Source organism: Plecotus auritus (assembly GCF_963455305.1).
Source record: "Plecotus auritus genome assembly, chromosome: 13".
NCBI lineage: Eukaryota > Metazoa > Chordata > Mammalia > Chiroptera > Vespertilionidae > Plecotus > Plecotus auritus.
In genome coordinates this window covers 17,292,523-17,310,694 of record NC_137779.1, presented here as the reverse complement: position 1 = coordinate 17,310,694, position 18,172 = coordinate 17,292,523, and the positions used below count along the sequence as shown (strand labels likewise).

The following is an 18,172-nucleotide window of genomic DNA, read 5'->3' as shown; positions in this document are numbered from 1 at the left end:
CTAACATGCTGGCGTCAAGGGAGGGGCTGAATTCGTATCCTCCTGAGGGCCTGACCCCCCTCAGACCTGGACTGCCTGCTGGATCCCTCTCATGGTCAACACGGCCCTCCATCATCGTGCCAGGACCTCTCCCAAACTCGTGTATCCCCGTCGTTGATCTCTGCTCCAGCCAAACCGACCTCCTTCCACTTACACTAAATCACATCAAGCGTGTGCGCATTTCTAGGCCTCATCACCGGGGTCTCTGCCCAGGGTCAGAGAGCTTGGACAGCCCTGGCTAGAGCAGCACCCTTAGCTCATCACTGTCTCCCTCACTCATCACCACCCGATAAGAGAGACAGACTGTCTGATTCCCCATTATAATGTACCTTCCAGGAGACAAAAATTTCATTTTGTCTAACTTTCCATTTTTCATCATTTTATCCCCAGCACCTGGGATAGCACTGGCCTACAGTAAGCACGCAACAAATACTTACTGAACAAATGAATAAATGAAACTGGCCTGTCAGACTTTAAACCCAGGAAGAGCATTTTTGTCCCAAATGGAATAAAACCTCTGATAAGAATCGATGTAAGTTTTCCAATGGCAAACTCTGCTGTTTACTTAAATGCCAATCAAGGTATTGACTGCAACTGAACTTCCCAAGGAGTTTGGAAAGACCCCCACCGGAAGCCCGGGCCCTCACATGCTGGATCAATAAATGCCCAATAAATGTCAAACCACTGGGTGGGAATAAATACACTGAGAGCAGGATATCCATGCACAGCCTCAAAATATCTCCCCACAGATTACTTACTAATTACAAAGGGAAAATACCAAGTGATCAAAGTTAACAGCGCTCCTAAGGGAAAACTGACACCACGTGCCTCATGAGGGAAATGCCGTGCTGTTCTGCCAAAAACACAGTCTGAATCCAATTGTGAGGAAATATCAGCAAACCCGAATCCAGGGACATTCCACAAACAAGCGGCTTTACAACTCTTCCTAAGTGTCAGGAAAGGCAGCCTGGCCAGCATGGCTCAGTGGTTGAGCACTGACCTATGAACCAGAAGGTCAGAGTTCCATTCCTGGTCTGGGCCCGTGCCCAGGTTGTGGACTTGATCCCCAGTGTGTGGTGTGCAGGAGGTAGCCAATCAATGATTCTCTCTCATCACTGATGTTTCTATCTCTCCCTTCCTCTCTCTGAAATTAAAAAAAAAAAAAAAAAAAAGAGTTGATGAGCTGATGGACATAGATGAGTTCACCTGGAGCTTTATTTTAGGACTAAAGACCTGGTGCACAAATTTGTGCACTGGTGGGGGTCCCTTGGCCTGCCAGTGATCGGGGATGATGCAGGGGGGAAGGTGCGCAGGGGGGAAGGTGCGCAGGAGGTTGGCCGGCCATGGGGAGGGACTGCGGAGGTTGGCCAGCCACCGGGGGGAGGGACTGCAGAAGGTTGGCCAGCCAGCTGCTGGAGGTTGGCTGTGGGAGCACACTGACCACCAGGGAGCAGCCTGCCCCCTAGTGGTCAGTGCGCATCATAGTAACCAGTCGACCAGTCGTTGGGTTGCTTAGGCTTTTATACTAGTACTAGAGGCCCGATGCACAAAGATTCATGCAAGAATGGGCCTTCCTTCCCCTGGCTGCTGGCACCGCCTTTGCTCCGGCCCAAAGCTGCTTTCCACCTTCCCACGCTGTCCAGAAGCCCGGAGTGGCTGGGGCGTTGTGGAACGCCCCTGGCCGCTCAGCGCCTATGTATGCAAATTAACCCGCCATCTTTGTTGTGTTAATTTGCATACTCGCTCCCTGATTGGCTGGTGGGCGTCATGAAGGTACGGTCAATTTGCATCTTTCTCTTTTATTAGTGTAGATATGTAGACAACCAGGCTATGCCTTTGCATGAAAACACCTCCAGGAACTTGAATCCTTTCTCTTGTGCTGGTCAGGTTCAGCACAGGCCACTCTTCCAGTTCCACAGACGGAGGCATAAAAGACTGGCTGACAGCTCTGCACATGGAGGAGGAGGGTAGCTGGGGGGAGGGCATGGGGTCATCTCAACCTTCAATATCTAATTTTAAAGACTGATTTTAGAAAGAGAGAGGAAGGGGAGGAGAGAGAGGTAGAGAGAGGTGAGAGGATGTATGAAGGGGGGGCCTCAACTTGTTGTTCCATTTATTTACGCATTCATTGGTTGATACTTCTATGTGCCCTGACCAGAGATCGAACCTGTAACCCTGGTGTATCAGGATGATTCTCTAACTAACTGAGCTTCCCAGCCAGGGCCTTGAGCAGCATTTGTTATATTTTCTAAAACAAATATATTAAAAATAGAAAAATAAGCCCAAGATCACAGTGGTAGAGCTGACATTTGAACCCAAGCAATCTGGCTTCTCTATGCAACACTGCTTTCCCGATGCCACAGGGCCATTTCCTTTAGGCCCTTTCCTAAGACACCACACCACAGCCATGTTCTCCAAGCAGCAGCCTCTCAGACAGGAGAGACACAATGAGTCCCAACCCCTTCGAGACACATACACCAGTCAGCAAAACCAAAGGCGTAATGAGGTGCCAGAGGGACTGGGGCTGCAGACTGGGAGGTCTGGGAGCACATGAGAGCCACAGGCCAGCAGCAGCGATGCCCAGCGCTTGCTGCCAGCCTCCTGGGAAGTGCAGCAAAGCAGAGGCCACTCCCTCATCCCTGGAGGGCTGTCTGGGGAGCGGTGTCACGGGTGCACTGCCACCAGACAATGGGCTGGAACAGGCTCTAGTGGGTGCACAGAGGGACTAAAGACAGCCCTGCTCACAACAGGCAACAATGCTGTTGCAACTTGTGTGTGGTACCCCCCCAATATGATAGTGCTGTATGGTGAGAAAGGCCTGGGGAGCGGGGGGGTTGTCTCCAGAAGAGGGGCCTGGTGGTGGTGTGGCAGCCTCTGCGGGGCTTGGGGTGCAGCTCTTCATCCACAGGGATGTCTGGGCAGTGGGAATGGTCACATAATGCATCTCAGATAACACGGGGCCTGCACACACAGGCTCCTTTCTCTGCAGCTCAGCTGAACAGACTGCTATGCCCCTGCTAAGACAACTCTGGCCTGTCCATCAAGGGTCTTCCAAAAGGCCGCCTCCAGTGTAAAACCAGCCCCTGCCCCCCACCCGAACCCCAAATCACAACTGCTTTCAGAGGAGGGAGGCAGGGCTATGTAGAGAAAAGAGCAGCTGCCTCCCTCGCTCGCTGCCAAAGCTGGCTTAGCCAAATCCCCAGGAAAATGCTGCTGCACATGAAACATGAAAATGCAAACCACAGACAGTCTGCTCTCCTTCCCATACACATGTTCAAACATGACTGCTTTCCAGCGCGCGCTGATGGCTTCCACACGATGAGGTCATTTCCATGGCTCCGTCTGTGGCTTTGCTCTCCCTTCACCATCGTGAGCCAGTTTCAACTTATTTGACCCAGATGTGCAGGCCCAGGAAAGCAGGGTAGAGGCAACAGCAAAGCACGATCTGAGTGTGGAGCCCACCCGCACCCCCCTCCACCGAGCCGAGCAGAGCAGAGCCCCCAGGTGACAGGCTGGATGACTCAGACCCACAAGGCACGCCATCCCAGAACTGCAGCAGGGCTGGCGGGAGGCTGCGGGAGGGACTTGGAGCTGCCTTCCCTTCCTCCTCCTGGGGCTCCCTCCTCTCTAGGCCACACGCTCCTCGCCCTGGCCTCTGTGACCAGAGAGGGCAGGCCAGGGGCTGGAGAGGAGACCATGCCCAGTCGAAGGCCAGGGCGGAGTATTCCTGGTCCCCCACTGCAGGGCGCTGGGAGAACTCAAGGCCTGAGAACAGGGCAAGGGGTGTGGTTGGATCCTACTGGAAGCTTCCACCACTCCACAGCAAACCTCAAACCGCTAATTACCTGTCTCCAGGAAAGCAGAGATGCTCTCAGAGGCAGAGGACAGATGCTGATTTCAGCAAGACCTGGGTCTGAAGGCTCCTTCCCCTCCCCAGCACTGAGGCCCAGGAGGGGGAGGAGGGTACGACGCCCACCAGCAAATGACGCCCACCAGCAAATGCGATAAGTGCACGCAGCCCTGGAGCTGGCTGGGATGGGGGCGGTCCTTTAGGAAGAGGAAATGCTGCGGGGGGCGGGGAGCGGGGGGGGGAGGCTGAGGGCTTACAGCTCCCCAAGTTCATTTCAACAGAAGGATCCAGGCTATCTAAGGAGATAATGGAGCTGCTGACCGACAATCCTGGCCTCAGAGCTGCCGGAAGAAATGGTTCTGCACTCAGCTGACCAGGCTACAGAGCTATCAGACTGAACACTCAGGAATTCCAAAATGTGGTCTCTCTCAACCTCCCGTCTGAAGGGACTGCCTTTGATTCGCTCTGCGAGGAGCACAGCACCCGGTCGCGGTGCACTTCAATGGAATGGTCACAGTGTACGGTGGGAAGGGAGAAGGCCCACGGACAGGACACACCCCCACTGAGGAGCCCAGAACTACGGGAATCCGGGTTGGCGCTCACGGTGAAGCATGGGCCAGGAGTGGACAGCAAGACCAGCTGCCACAGGCTGCTGCCACAGCCCAGCCAGCAGTGAAATGGATCCAGCTATCCTGCGGGTACTCTGCCTCTGCCCACGTCCCAGGCAGGCCGACTTTTCCGCTGACTCGAGCCTTAAAACTGCCACAGAGTCTTGGGACCTTGCCCCGCCTGAGAGAGAAGGGCGGGGGGAGAGAGGGAGGGAGAACGCAGTGTTTGTAGTGGAGGCACAACGCAGCAACTCGGGATTTATTCACTTCTAAATAGGCTCTGAATGCAATGGCTTCTCCTGGCCTCATGGAGTCCAAACGGAGAAGTGAACAGAGGCCTCTGCTCTCAGGGCACGGAGGAGGCGGCACGCAGGGCTCTGAGCCGGGGCGGCAGGGAAAGGGGAGTGGGGGCCAGTCAGCCAGCCAGCCCAAGGCAGAGCCCAGCTTAGTGAAGAGTTCTCCTAAGGCGGTAGGAACCCCTCCACCGTGGGACTTCTGCTTGTTCTTGTCCCACTGTCCTTCCACGCCCAGAGGAAGCCCTGACATTGGCATTAGCTCTGAAGCACCAAGGAGAAGAGCAGACAGAAAGTGCCACCTTCGGGGCCATCAGCTAATGAAACGGAGGCGGTGAGGAAAGACTCCTGTGGGCTCTCGCCTTTCCTGGCCCATTAACCCAGCCCAGCTCCTGCTCGATGCCTGCTCCACAGCTTTGTCTCCAGGCGTCCTCAAACTACGACCCGCGGGCCACATGTGGCCCGCCGAGGACATTTATCCGGCCCGCCGGGTGCCGCTGCCTGTCCTGCTTAGCAGCTGACTCGTCCCGGGCCCACAGTGCGCATAGGAATTTGTTCATAGTTTTTTTTTAAACTATAGTCCGGCCCTCCAACGGTCTGAGAGACAGTGAACTGGCCCCCTGTTTAAAAAGTTTGAGGACCCCTGGCTACACTGTGGGCCGCACAGGCACAATCCTTCCACCTCCCACCCCACCATCAGTCCACCCATCACAGGAGGCCACCACGTCTCCAGGTGTGGGGCAGTCACCTGCACACACGCCAACCCGCCAGCTCGTGTGCACCCCTCGACGGCCAAGTGCTCTTAATTGGCATGTCACGGTGTGTCCGTAGGGAGGGAGGCGGAAATCACCGGGCTCTGCGGTCCATGTGTCCTGGGAGTACGCAGTTCTTGACGATACACTGACAGGCCCTGAGAGATGAGGATCATTCAGGCTGTGGAGGAAGGAAGCAGTCAGGGGCCCTAATCCAGGCTAATCGTTTGATCTGCTTCTTTGTTTTCTGAGGTTAACATTGTAAAAAATATCTATCGTTCCACGTGTCACATGAATATATTCTCAAATAATTCTAATCATTGAGGTAAAGACAGATAATAGTTGGGTGTTTATTATTCCAGTCTTTTCTTTAAAGGGTTTCCATAAATATGACCACAGGTTTATAAGTCTTTTTTTTTTATTTTTAGGCACAAGTGGGATAATCCTTTATGGGTTATCTGCATAGTAGCCCACACTATGCACGCACTGTGCCTTGTTAACCGGCCCCCCAACCCCTGCCGCCACCAGGGGTCCCTGAGGTTTGGATTTTTTTCTGTCACAAATGATGCTGCAATGAATATTCTTGCACCTCTTTGCACATGTGTGTGAGCGATTGTCTGGGTCAGATACCTGAGAGCAGACATGCTAGGTCAAAGGGAGACAAGGTTTACAATCTCACGGACCTGGCCATGTCCAATGCACACCCCACCCTCGGTGCATGAGCACCCGGGAGAAACGGGGTCTGTCTCAGCACCAGTACCAGCTCTATCTGGGGGTGGCCTCAATGGGGTAACTTCTCGATGGTCTAAGCTGCCCACACCTACAGAGACCCCACCCAGCACATCTAAACATAAATGGAAGGCCACCAACTCCTGCTTAATGGTGACCCTTAGACCACTGAAAAAACCCTCTGCAATATAAGGAAACACAAAAGGGAACAAACGCCCAAGAGTGACGGGAATGAGTGGAAGGCTGCAGAGAACGAGACTGCGATTCATTTCCCAAAGTTAGGAGGCGGAAGGTAGCACGTGACTGAAGACAACGCCGAAGGGAAGCTGCGGCGTGGAGCATGGGACGGGCTACGGGAGAGGGAGGGATACAAAGCCAGCTCATGGACTATCAGACGGGGTCTAAGTACAAACGAGAGAGCATTCACCAGACATTCGGGGAAAACCAGCAGCCTGAAATAGAATGACCAAAATAAACACTAAAACCAGAGCCCAGAGGAAATGAGATCACAGAGGGTCAGGAGATAACTTTTAAAACAATTCTAATTAGTGTGTCAGAGCAAGGAAACCCAATCTGGCCTCTGCTAAGCAAGAGCAAGAGGCTATGAAAATCCCACCATCAGAGACCCAGAGGGAAGAAAATTAAAAATACAACTGCCAAATTACAGCCTTCCCAACAAGGTCTGCAAGACAAAGTTAAGGCGCTCTACCCGCCACAGACAGAGATGGCAGAGATGGAAACAGGGAGAACAGAAGACACACACAGGATCAACCTAGGAAGTCTGACAACTAACAGGATTTCCAGTAAGAGAAAATGAAACAAAGCATCAAAGAAATAATAGAAAAAATGTACAGAGCAGAAGAGCAACATAAGACTTTGTAAATCAAAGGGTCCAAAAGTACCCAGCACGATGAAAAAAACCCAACCAGACACCTTACAAGATTTCGGCACACCAAAGATGAAGAGAAGATACTATCCGCTTCTAGAAAAGGAAACTAATAAAGCAATGAAAAAAGGACAAAAACCAAAACCAAGTTAGCTGTGAAGAAATGGAAATCAGCCCAGCTGGCATGGCTCAGCGGCTGAGCATCGACTCAGGACAAGAGGTCACTGGTTCGATTCCCAGCCAGGGCACATGCCTGGGTCATGGACTCGATCCCTGGTAGGGATGCATGAGAAGGCGGCCGATCGATGATGTTCCTCTCTCATTGATGTTTCTCTCTCTCTGTAAAACTCAAAAAAAACATTTGGGAAAAAAAATAAGAATCACATTGGCATCAGATATCTTATTAGCAACAAAGAATGCCTGGAGTTAAATCAATGCCTTTAATGTTGAGAAGGAAAATAAAATGTAAATTTTGTATTCAGTCAAACATCAATCAAAAGTGAGAGTAAAATACAGGATTTAAAGTTTACTCTCCCATATTCCTTCTAAAGAAGTGCTTACAAGTGCACTTCCGCTGAACAAGAGAAGAGAGCAGGAAAGGAAGGCACGGACTCCAGGGCGCAGAGGACTGACTGCACCTGGGGAGCGGTGAAAGGAGTCCGGGCGGAGGGATGCCTGGACCAGCCGCCAGGCTGGGGCGCGGGAGGCGCGTCTGCACGTGCTCAGGAAGGAAGCAGCCACCGTGTAATGAATTACCCAACTAAGTGTCTGGACAACGTCACAAACACAGTCAACGCAGTTATTCTTTTAACCACAACTTAAAAAGGGAACTAGAAACTGTGAAAAAGTAAAAGTGGGTACAGTCCTGGCTCACGTATGAAAGACTGGAAAGCAGCATGACTAGGAGGAACTGTGGGAATGTAAGGAGAGCGAACCCACTCACCCTCAACATCAGCCTTCTCCTCCACGTGGCACAGGGCTGATGACCCGCTGGGCAGGTACCCGGCACTGAGATCCTCGCCCTCGGTCTGAGGGAGCAGCACACACTATCGTGGTCACAATAACGAGAGCACCGCTTACTGGTGTCAACTCAGGGTCAACCAGCAGGCACAGCATACAGGACCTCACAGTTACGCAACAGAACATGCCGGGACAGTGTGAAGTACAGGCACAGCCCACAGATAAGTTGGGAAACAGCGAAGGACGGAAGAGTGGGTGGGAAGAAAAGGCTGGAGGCCCTGAGATTCTCACCTGACGGAGTGATAAAACGAAACGACAGTAGGTCGCAATAGATTTAGGACTCCAGAGGCAATTCTAAAACGAGTAATATAAACATAAAAAACTGGGAGGAGCAGGGAGGGAGGGTGAGAAAGGCACAGGCGCACCCGGGAGATACTGCAGGTTCGGTTCCCGCCACTGCAATAAAGCGAGCATCTCAATGAAGCGAGTCACAAGAACTTTTTGGTGTCCCAGTGCATATAATTTGTTTACACTAACTGTAGTCTACTAAGTATGCAATAGCATTATGTCTTAAAAACAGTGTACATACTATAATTAAAAAATACTTTATTGCTAAAAAATGCTAACCATGTGAGCCCTCAGCGAACTGTCACCTTTTTGCTGGTGGAGGGTCTTACCTTCAATGCGTAAAACAGACAGTTATCTGCAAAGCACAATTAAAATGAGGTATAAAGGAGCTGAACCTTTCAACTTCCACAGTGGGGACTTGATAATGTCAAAATCTCATAAATTAAGAAAGAACTGCAGAGGCATGAGATTCAATTCAGCGTCTGGAGGAACCCACCAGAGCACTAGCCCAGGGATTTTAACAGCACCTGCCCCTGGAGAGCCGACGGGTGAGGCAGAGTGCTCCCGAGCCTGTCCCGCCCATATAGGCCTCCGGTGCTACTTGATGATTTGACCGTGTGATGGTGTGGCTTCTTTTTTTAATCCTCATCTGAGGACATGATTAGAGAGAGGAAGAGTGGGAAGGAGGGGAGACAGACAGACAGCCGACTGGGGATGGAACCTGAAATCCAGGTATGTGCCCTGACCGGGAATCGAACCGGCAACCTTTTGTTGCACAGGTGGGTGTGACTTTGATAAATGCTCCCAGACACATAACTCAGTGGGTCCAGATTCTGTGTTCCAGAAAGCTCCTTAGCAATTCTGATGAGTGGTTCTAGGTAAGAAGCACAGAGCCTCTAGGTTCCACGCAAACCTGAGCTACTACCATCTCACAGGACCCAGCCGCCCGAGGCGGGCTAACCAGCCATTGGATTCCTCGCTTTCCGCTCTGAGAAATGGAGTCTCTGAGCAAGTCCATGACTTGCCCTGGTGTCACGAACCGGCACGTCTGAGGCATTCCTCATGCTGGATGACGATGGTGCTCGCCCTCACTCGCTCGGCCGGTGACCTGCTTGGCAAGGCTTCCCCTGCTGGTCACTGCTCAGAGGACTCTTGTCCTTCGGCTCAGCTGCCATGGGAGGGCTGCCGAGGGCACCCTCAGGGATGGGGTGAGTGAGGCCTATGCCATCTGTGCTGGAGTGGGGCCCGCAGAGCCTGGTTCCGGGCCTCTTGCACTTGTTGGAGGACCTCCCACGCTGCCCGTCTTGCCAGGGCTGGCACTGTCCCGGAGTCCACTCAGCACAGCACAGCTCCCTGGCCCTGGAGGGAAAAGGGCCAGGCCCGCCCGCTGGGCCCCAGAGAAAGGCGGTGTGCAGAAACAAGTCTCCTAATGCCCAAAACCAAGAGGAAGGAGGCCTGAATCAACATTTTCACTCTCCACAACAGTGACTAGAAACCAAACTGGAGAATGAGCCGAGCCCTACAATTTAGGGGGGAAATAATCTTAGTTCTCTAAGGATCCGCCAATTTTCCTTAACTTTTCCCTGGAAAATATGTTGTACATATAAAACGTGTGTGTATTCACATAGGTACATATTTGTATATATGTACAGTGCGTGTGTATTTAAATATAAAATATGCCACAGTTTAAAGACCTAAAATAAAAATTTAAAACACACGCGCCTGGTGCACGCTGTCCAAAAAACAGAACATTACCAGGGCTTCGATGACCTTTTTGCCCCGCCCCCACCAGAGATGATCATGTTGCTGAGTCAGGTGTGAAGAAATCTTATCTTTTTTGTCTTCCTAGTTTTCTCATGTATGCGTGCACCATAAGCGGTATATTGTTTAGACCCGCTTGCTTTTCAACTTTATCGGGAATCACACTGTGTACTCCGAGTCTCGCTTTTCTTGTAGTTCATTCATTTTCACTGCAACAGAGAAGCAGCCCAGCGTAGGAAAACATCTCAATTTAGTTATCTATTCTGTTTTGAGATGATATCCAGGTTGTTTCAGGTTTTTTGTCTTTGCTTTTTTTTTATCGTGACCAAGGCTGCCAGGAACGCTCCTATGGGAACAGTTAGTCTTTAAAAGGCTCCTCCCAAACAAGTCCGCACTCTAAACTCAGGTCCGAGTTTCACCTCTGCCAAGAGCACAGGAGGAAATCCTGCCTGTCGCTCAGGTCCTGGGAGTGCCCTGCACCCGAGAGATGAGCGGTTCCCAGGCTTCCCCTGCCCGCCTGGCCTCGCTCACACAAATGCCTTCTGCTCCTCTGAACCGGAGATCCCACACCCTGCTCTCCATCGGGAAAACAATTGGCCTTTTTAGACGGAGACTGGATTTCTGAGTCACCCCCCTCTCCCTAGTATCTCCCCCTTCTTCTCAGGTAAGAGGGAACAGAGGGCTCAGTGAAAGGGCTCCATTGATAGGCATGGGCCTGACAGCGTGAGAGCGGAAGCAGCAGGAGGTGATGCAGGCTCTGCCCTGCCTGCTGGCCAGAAGCAGCACTAAGATGCCAGCCATCCGGCCCACCTGGTCCTCACACTTTCCATATGGCCACAAGGGGAAGAAAGGGCACCTGCCCACGGTCAGGGCTGGCATTTCCATATGCTGCATATGTTGCTCATAGAATTTTAAAGGAGTAACAGTAATAGAAAATGACTAACACATCAAATACACACTGTATGCCAGCCGCTGTGCTAAGTGCCTTATACACCTTCTCCCAATGGGTCCTAACTCATGAGAGCGGTGATGAAATTCATTTAGAAGGTTACGACCAGACTTTTTTTAAAAAAGGAAATACACAAGACTGGAATTAAGTTCGAAAAATAGAGAGTATCCCACAAAGTAAGGGTAGGGTTGTTTTTGCAAACCTGTGTATTTATTCACAGGTACTGGGTGACCATGTAAAATGTAGTTCTCACTGTGGGCAGAAGCTAAAACAAAAAATTGTTCTCTTTTCTTATTTTTGCCGTAATCACCCTGAGGTATGTTCAGTTGCTAAACGAGTTTACCAGCTACTTCCCCAAACTCATCTGCACCCCACACCATGGACACCAGCTGCCCCTCCAGGCTCCCAACACAACGGCCTTTCTATTTATCTTTCCTCCCCCAGAACACGGGCCATTCCCTCAGCCCAGAACATTCTCCTCGCCCCCTCACCAGCTCTCCGCACAGCTGGCTCCTCCCCACCCTCCAGGTCTCAGTCTGGGAGTCAGGTCCAGAGAGGCTCCTGGACGTCCAGCCCACGCAGCCCTCTCCCTTCAGGGCCACGGAGACCTGTTTCCTGGTTGGCCGTCTGCCTCACCACAGACTCCAAAGACAGCGATGCTACCTGATGTACCCCCAACGCACGTGGCATCCAGCGCGGCACCAGGCACTCACTCGTGTGTTACACGAGCACAAACTTCCCAACTCCTCACAGTTAGTAAAGGGCAAGGCAGAATCCCAGCCCAGCCATGTCTGACCCGAGGCTTGCTTAGCCCCTGCAGGACGCTGAAACCCGAACAGCGTGCTGCCTCAGCTCCCACTGCTGGTCAGTGTAGCGCTGGGACAGGACCCCGCATGTCTGCCTCGGATGCCCATGCTCTATGTCAATGGAGCGGGGAGTAGCCGCTCGTGGCCAGCTGAGATTTGGAGGGGATAAAGGAGAAGACTGAGAAACCTCCAAGCTAAAGAAGAAATGAGCCAGTGACCAGAGAAATACCAGAAGAAATAAGGAGAGTGACCAGCTCAGATATGGGGGTGGGGGAAGCTCCCCCAGACACCTATTCTGGGAAGGTCTAGAGAAACAGCTGGAGAAAGCAGAGAAACTCAAGGGGCAACTGTGCAGGGGGTTCAAGGGCTGAGGCTGTGGAAGCCCACTTTAAGGTCCCCCCTGGCAGTGGGAGGAGCTGGTGACTCAGAATGAGATGGGAGAGGCAGGACTGAAAGGCTCTGGCAAGGGCGGTCAAGGGAGCCAAAGGAGCTGGCTATGGAATGCTTTGGCAATGCTGCCCCCTCGTGGCTGTGGAGTGCTTGGCCCTCAGGAAAGAACACAGCGTCAGCTTGTGGCTTTATTCTTCAGCAGCCACTTATTGAGCACCTAACATGGGTCTGACATGCCCCAACTCTCAACGACCTCGGTTCCCTACACCCAGGCAATGACCAAACCCTGTTGAGTTTACTTCCCTCTTTACATAGCAAGACTGTGAGGGCAAAGACGGTGTCTTATTCATCTCTGAAGCTCCAGTACCCAGCAGAGGGCCTAGCACGTCAGAATAACGATGGCAGCTACTACTTACACGTGCGAAGTACTTACACATGCATAGTGCATCGGAGTCTCCCATCTTGCCTACCTGGTACGTATGAGACTTCCAAATGGAGATAGATGCCCAGTAGGCGTTCATTACAATATGAGCCTGGGGTTCTTGGAAAGGTCAGGGATAGAGAAATAAACATCACACAGGTGATGATTAAAGACCAGTGCCCTCAAATTTAGTGTGCAGGAGTCCCCTGGGGGTTTTGCTCATATGCAGATTCTGATTCTGAGGTCTGGAGTGGGGGCCTGAGATTCTGTGTGTCTAACAGCTCCCAGGGGATACCAACACTGCTGGTCCACAGATCACATTCTGAGTGGGAAAAATCTGAACCAGGGGTTGACAAACTGGCCAGAAGGTCGAACCTGGCCCAGTTAAGAGCAGTATTTTCACTTTTAAAGGCGTTAAGAAAAAGCGAAAGGAGAGCCCTGGCCGGGTAGCTCGGTTGGTTTGAGCGTTGTCCTGATATGCCAAGGAGTTGGGGTCAATGACCAGTCAGGGCACGTACAAGAAACAACTAACGAATGCATGGATAAATGGAACAACAAACTGCTGTTTCTCTTTCTCTCTCTAAAAATCAATTGAGAAAGGGAGTATGTGACCGAGGCCACTGGTGGCTCATAAAGCTTAAAATACTTATTCTCTGGCCCTGTGCAGTTTGCCAAGAAGCACATCCAGGGACAGGATGTATAGCTAAACAGGACGAGAGAGAGGACAGCTCTGAACAAACTGTTATGACTTCGTCTGGGCAGGGAGAACAAAGTGGACCACACCGCACGCATGCGAGCACTTATGCTCAGAAGGCAGCGCTGGAAAATGAGCTAACATCTGAGGCACCCGGTGGGAGCCGGCTGTACGGGGGAAAAGGCAGACACCGTGGGGCTCCGAACGGGGAAGAGGGCCTGTGGTGAAGTCATAACTGACTGTCCCTTTCACTACTTATTTTAAGGAAAAAAACGACAAAGATAAAGAAGGGCCCTCATCACGTTGTGCAGTACCAGAGAAGTAATGGGAAAATAAAATAAGAAAAAGCTGTGAATTCTACAGAGCTGCTCTGTGGCGACCCTTCATTTTGGCTGAGGGTTGGGGAGGGTAGATGCAGGGATGCAGGGAGGCCAGGGAAAGGGGTGACGGCAGAATAAACACCCCAGAACCCCAGGTGCCGTCTGGCGACAGTGCCTTCTGTCATGCTTCTGCCTCTCCGAGTTGAAGGATCTATTTGCTTAAAGGTCCATGCCTGAGAAAGTAAATACAGCTGTCCATTTCTGTCAAGTTGAGCCAATCAGTCTGGCTTCCCCTCAATGGAGGACCAGGCTGCTTTTGCTGGCAGTTGTGAAAGCTTTGCCGGTCTCACATCAAGTATTCACATATATTTCCCAAGGACAACAACAGCACGCTTTCGTGGGGTGCAGAAAAGACTAAGTCTGTCAGAAAGGCTGTGGCAGGATATCCGTAAAGCCCAACTGTTCTTAATGCCAGAAGGCAAATAAAAAGGCAGATGGGTATGTGCTGCAAAGTAGATCCCAGCATTTCCTGGTCGCAAGGCACTTCAAGGTCAACCAGTGTCCCTCACACTTCCGACAAAACGGCCTACTCAATCTAACCACAGAAAGAAAAGGTTCACCTCATGCCTGGCTTGTGGCATGGAATATTCTTCTTTTTCCCGCTTTTCCATAAATTATACTTGTGTCCTGGCTGGTTGCTCAGTGGTTGGAGCATCGTCCTGTGCACCAGAGGTTCTCAGGTTCAGTTCTCATCAGTGCACGTGCCCAGCTTGCGGGTCCAATCCCCAGTCAGGATGCATGTGGGAGGCAACCAATCGATATTTCTCTCTCTCTCTCCCCCCCTCTCCCTTCCTCTCTCTAGAATCAATGAAAAGCATATCCTTGGGTGAAGATGAAAAAAAAAAATTAAAAAAAAATACTTGCAATCAAACACCAATCTCTGGCCCTGGCTGGTGTGGCTTAGTTGGTTGAAGCGCTGTCCCTTACACCAAAAGGTGGCGGGTTCGATTCCCAGTCAGGACACATACCCAGGTCACGGGTTCAATCCTGGGTCGGGGCTCCTACGGAAGGCAACTGCACATCAATGTTTCTCTCTCTAAAAAAAGTAAACACAAACAAACCAACCCTCCCCCTACACACAAATCTCTGTCTTCTAACCCTTGAATTCCTGCCCTTCTCAAGTCCATCCCCTTCAATCACACTCACTGTCTCCCCTAGTAGAACGTGAGTGCCTTTAGGGAAGTGACCCAGCACACTGCTCATTTCACCAAGCGTGGCGAGCAAGTGCTCAGCTACTGGAAGATCTCCGTGTTTCGGGCGCCTGGTGGCTGTGTGATCTCGGCCAAGTTACTCCACCTTTCAAAAACCTCAGTTTCTTCACCTGTAAAGTCCTATCACCTCAAGGCTATTCTGAGGATAAAATATGATGATACGGGAAGAGCACTTAGAATGGTGGCTAGCACAATGTAAGGATTTAGTAAGTGCTGACATTCATTATTATTCAGTTAGTAGATGAACTGTTCTCTCCCATGAATCACACTTCCTCCTCAAAGCATACTCCACCAGAGCACGGTTTCTCAACCTTGACACTACTACCATTTCTTTTTTTTTTTAATATATTTTATTGATTTACAGAGAGGAATGGAGAGGGAGAGGGATAGAGAGTTAGAAACATCAATGAGAGAGAAACATCGATTCAGCTGCCTCCTACACACTCCCTACTGGGGATGTGCCCGCAACCAAGGGACATGCCCTTGACCGGAATTGAACCTGGGACCCTTCAGTCCGCAGGCCAACGCTCTATCCACTGAGCCAAACCGATTAGGGCGCTACTACCATTTCTTGTTGTGGGGGCCCATCCTGTTTTATAGGACATTTAGCAGCATCCCTGGCCTCTACCCTCCAGGTGCCAGCAGCAACCCCCACCTCCCCAATTCTGACAACCAAAAATTGTCATTCTGAGATTGTCAAATGTCTCCTGGGGTGGGGGGGGAGGCGAAATTCCCTCTTCCTTCCACTGAGAACGCTTGCACTAGAATATGCCTATCAGTTATGGAGAGTAGCCACCCCTCCCTAACTTCCCACCACCCTGCTCTCCCCACAAGCAGCCACCTCGGCCCCCACTTCTCACCACTCAGTTGCCTTGGAGGAAACAGGTGATAGGTGCTGTAAATATCATTAGAGAACTGCAGCTGGAGCTCGGGGCTGCCCGTCAGGAGCTGGGCCACCTGTTCCACCTGAAATGGTGTCTTCTCCAGGATCACAATGGCATCCTCTCCGTCCCCAGAGGCCTCATTCACCTGTGGGGAGAGAAACCCGTGAGGCCTGGGGAACAGAGGCAGACACCCCCGAGGGCCTCTGAATTCCCAACATTTGGGATTGCCTTCCCTGCAGTTTCTCTCCCCGCAAGTCTAGCCAATGGCACTGTTTCTCCTCCCAGAGGAGAAATCATTAACCTAAATCCTTCCTTCTAAGACGAGTGGGGAACATCCTGCTCGGGAGGCAGACAAATCATTTGGTCTGGCCCTGCCAAGGCATTAGGGGTGAGTTAATTAAATGTCTGACCAAATATAGCAGGCTAGTTTTGTTTGTTTGTTTTAAGCAGGCTAATTTTTAAGTTGGTAATTTTGTACGGCTGGGGAATGATGTTATAAATATCCAAATGGCCCTTGGCAGAAAAAACGGTTCCCCGCCCCTGCTCTAAAAGATGGAAAGCTTCTGGGCTGTCTTCAATTTTAAGCTCACAAGGCCTCTGTTAAATTCTCCCCGTTTTACAGATGAAGAAACAGAGGTCTAGAGAGGTCTGCGATTGCCCCCAGGTCCCTGAACAGTCAATATTGAAAAAGAAACTAGAATCTGGGCATCCCAACTAACTCCTTGAAATTCAAATGTTCTCGGGGCTAAATTCTTAAGCGGTGCTGCAGACTGAAGATAAGTGGGGCTGAGAGAACCAGACACACACAGAGAAGCATGGATGCCTAGGACCAGGTCCCCCTGATCCTCCCCAAATGAGAGCTCCTGCTAGGAGTTGTGGGGAACCCTAATACCTGCCCTTGGCCGGGCCTCCTCCCTGGTAACAGGCTGGCCTCCAATCTCCCCCCAGTCCCTGCTAGAGAGCTGAGCACGTGTAGTCTCGGCCAGCCCTGTGAATGTGTCTCCCCCAAGGTCCTCTGCACCCCTAAAGATCAGGGATGGGAACCTTCATCTCTGCATCCCAGGACCTAGCTCAGTGCTGGCCTGTCGGCGCATGGCATGTGGAAGTGAATTACCCATTTAATAACCTGCCTCCTCTGTCAGGGCTGGAGTCCCGTACAGCAGGGATCATATCTCCTACAGTCTCCTGTCGATCCCAGGGGCACGGAGGAGCGAGGCGGTCCAGCCACATTTACTGGGTTCCTAGCACCTTTACAGATTGAATACATGATGAATGACTTGGAGAATGCAACACGAGATTATTCACCTGCCATACACCCTACACGTGTTAGTGGTTACTTTTACAAGGGAGGGATTAGGAAAATCAGCCGCACGTGTTAAATTTCCCTACCTCCACGGGTGACCGCGTCTTCTCCGCTCCCCCCGCCCCCAAAGCATTCCAGACCTGCGCTTTCTCCCTCACCCCGAGTCCTGCGATTGGTGCTTCCCGGCCGAGGGCCCACGAGATCCGCCTCCCCAGCGGCTGTACGCGGTCCCACGCCCGCCGCCCCCGCCCAGGGCCGCCGACGATACCTTGCCGTGTAGGAAGAGGATCTTGTCCCGCGCGGACTCCCGCAGCACTTTCTGCACTCTGAAGCCGGAAAAAGGAAGGTGGACAGGGGCAGAGGTGCCATTCCCAACGCCGGCTAACTTGGCTTCCTTGTCCTCTGGGCCGGGGGCTTCTTCCCCTGCGGCTGCCACTTCGCGCTTCCTCTTGCTCGGCGGAGGGGCCGCGTCCGCCATGTTGCCCACGGGAGAGCGCGCCTGCGCAGACCCCGACGCGCCCCGCCCACCTGCGCGACTGGCCGCTACTACAACTCCCGGCATGCTCCGGGCGCTGACCCCGGCGACCTGCCGGGTGACCGATTTCAGCCAAGGGACTGAATGGACCGGGGCCCTGAGGGAAGAGGAAAGCAGGCAGCCAGCCCTTAAACAGGCGGCTGCAGTGCTGCGCTGGGGAGGGCACCCCGGCCATCCGGGCCGGACTCTGAAGGCTTTAACACCTTGTTGGAATACCGACGCTTTAACAAAAATTATACCAACTCTGATTAGTTAACATGGAAGCAGTCCTTCTAAAACCAATCAGTTGAGCCGATCTTATTTATTGGTCCACATTTAAAAATATATATATATACATATATATATGTATATATATACACACACACACACACAC

At 51.7% G+C, this 18,172-nt stretch overlaps 1 protein-coding gene across 1 annotated transcript in view; it reads right to left on the bottom strand.

Annotated features, from left to right (window-relative positions):
* DCPS (decapping enzyme, scavenger) overlaps positions 1 to 17,768 on the bottom strand; it is a 32,051-nt gene extending 14,283 nt beyond the window's left edge. Inside the window, exons 1-2 of the mRNA XM_080650694.1 lie at positions 17,533 to 17,768; positions 15,938 to 16,106 (exon numbers count right to left, since the gene is read on the bottom strand). Of these exons, the coding sequence (XP_080506820.1) occupies positions 15,938 to 16,106; positions 17,533 to 17,742 (379 nt within the window). The 5' untranslated portion in view covers positions 17,743 to 17,768. The remainder of the gene's footprint in view (positions 1 to 15,937; positions 16,107 to 17,532) is intronic.
* Positions 17,769 to 18,172: the final 404 nt, after the last annotated feature.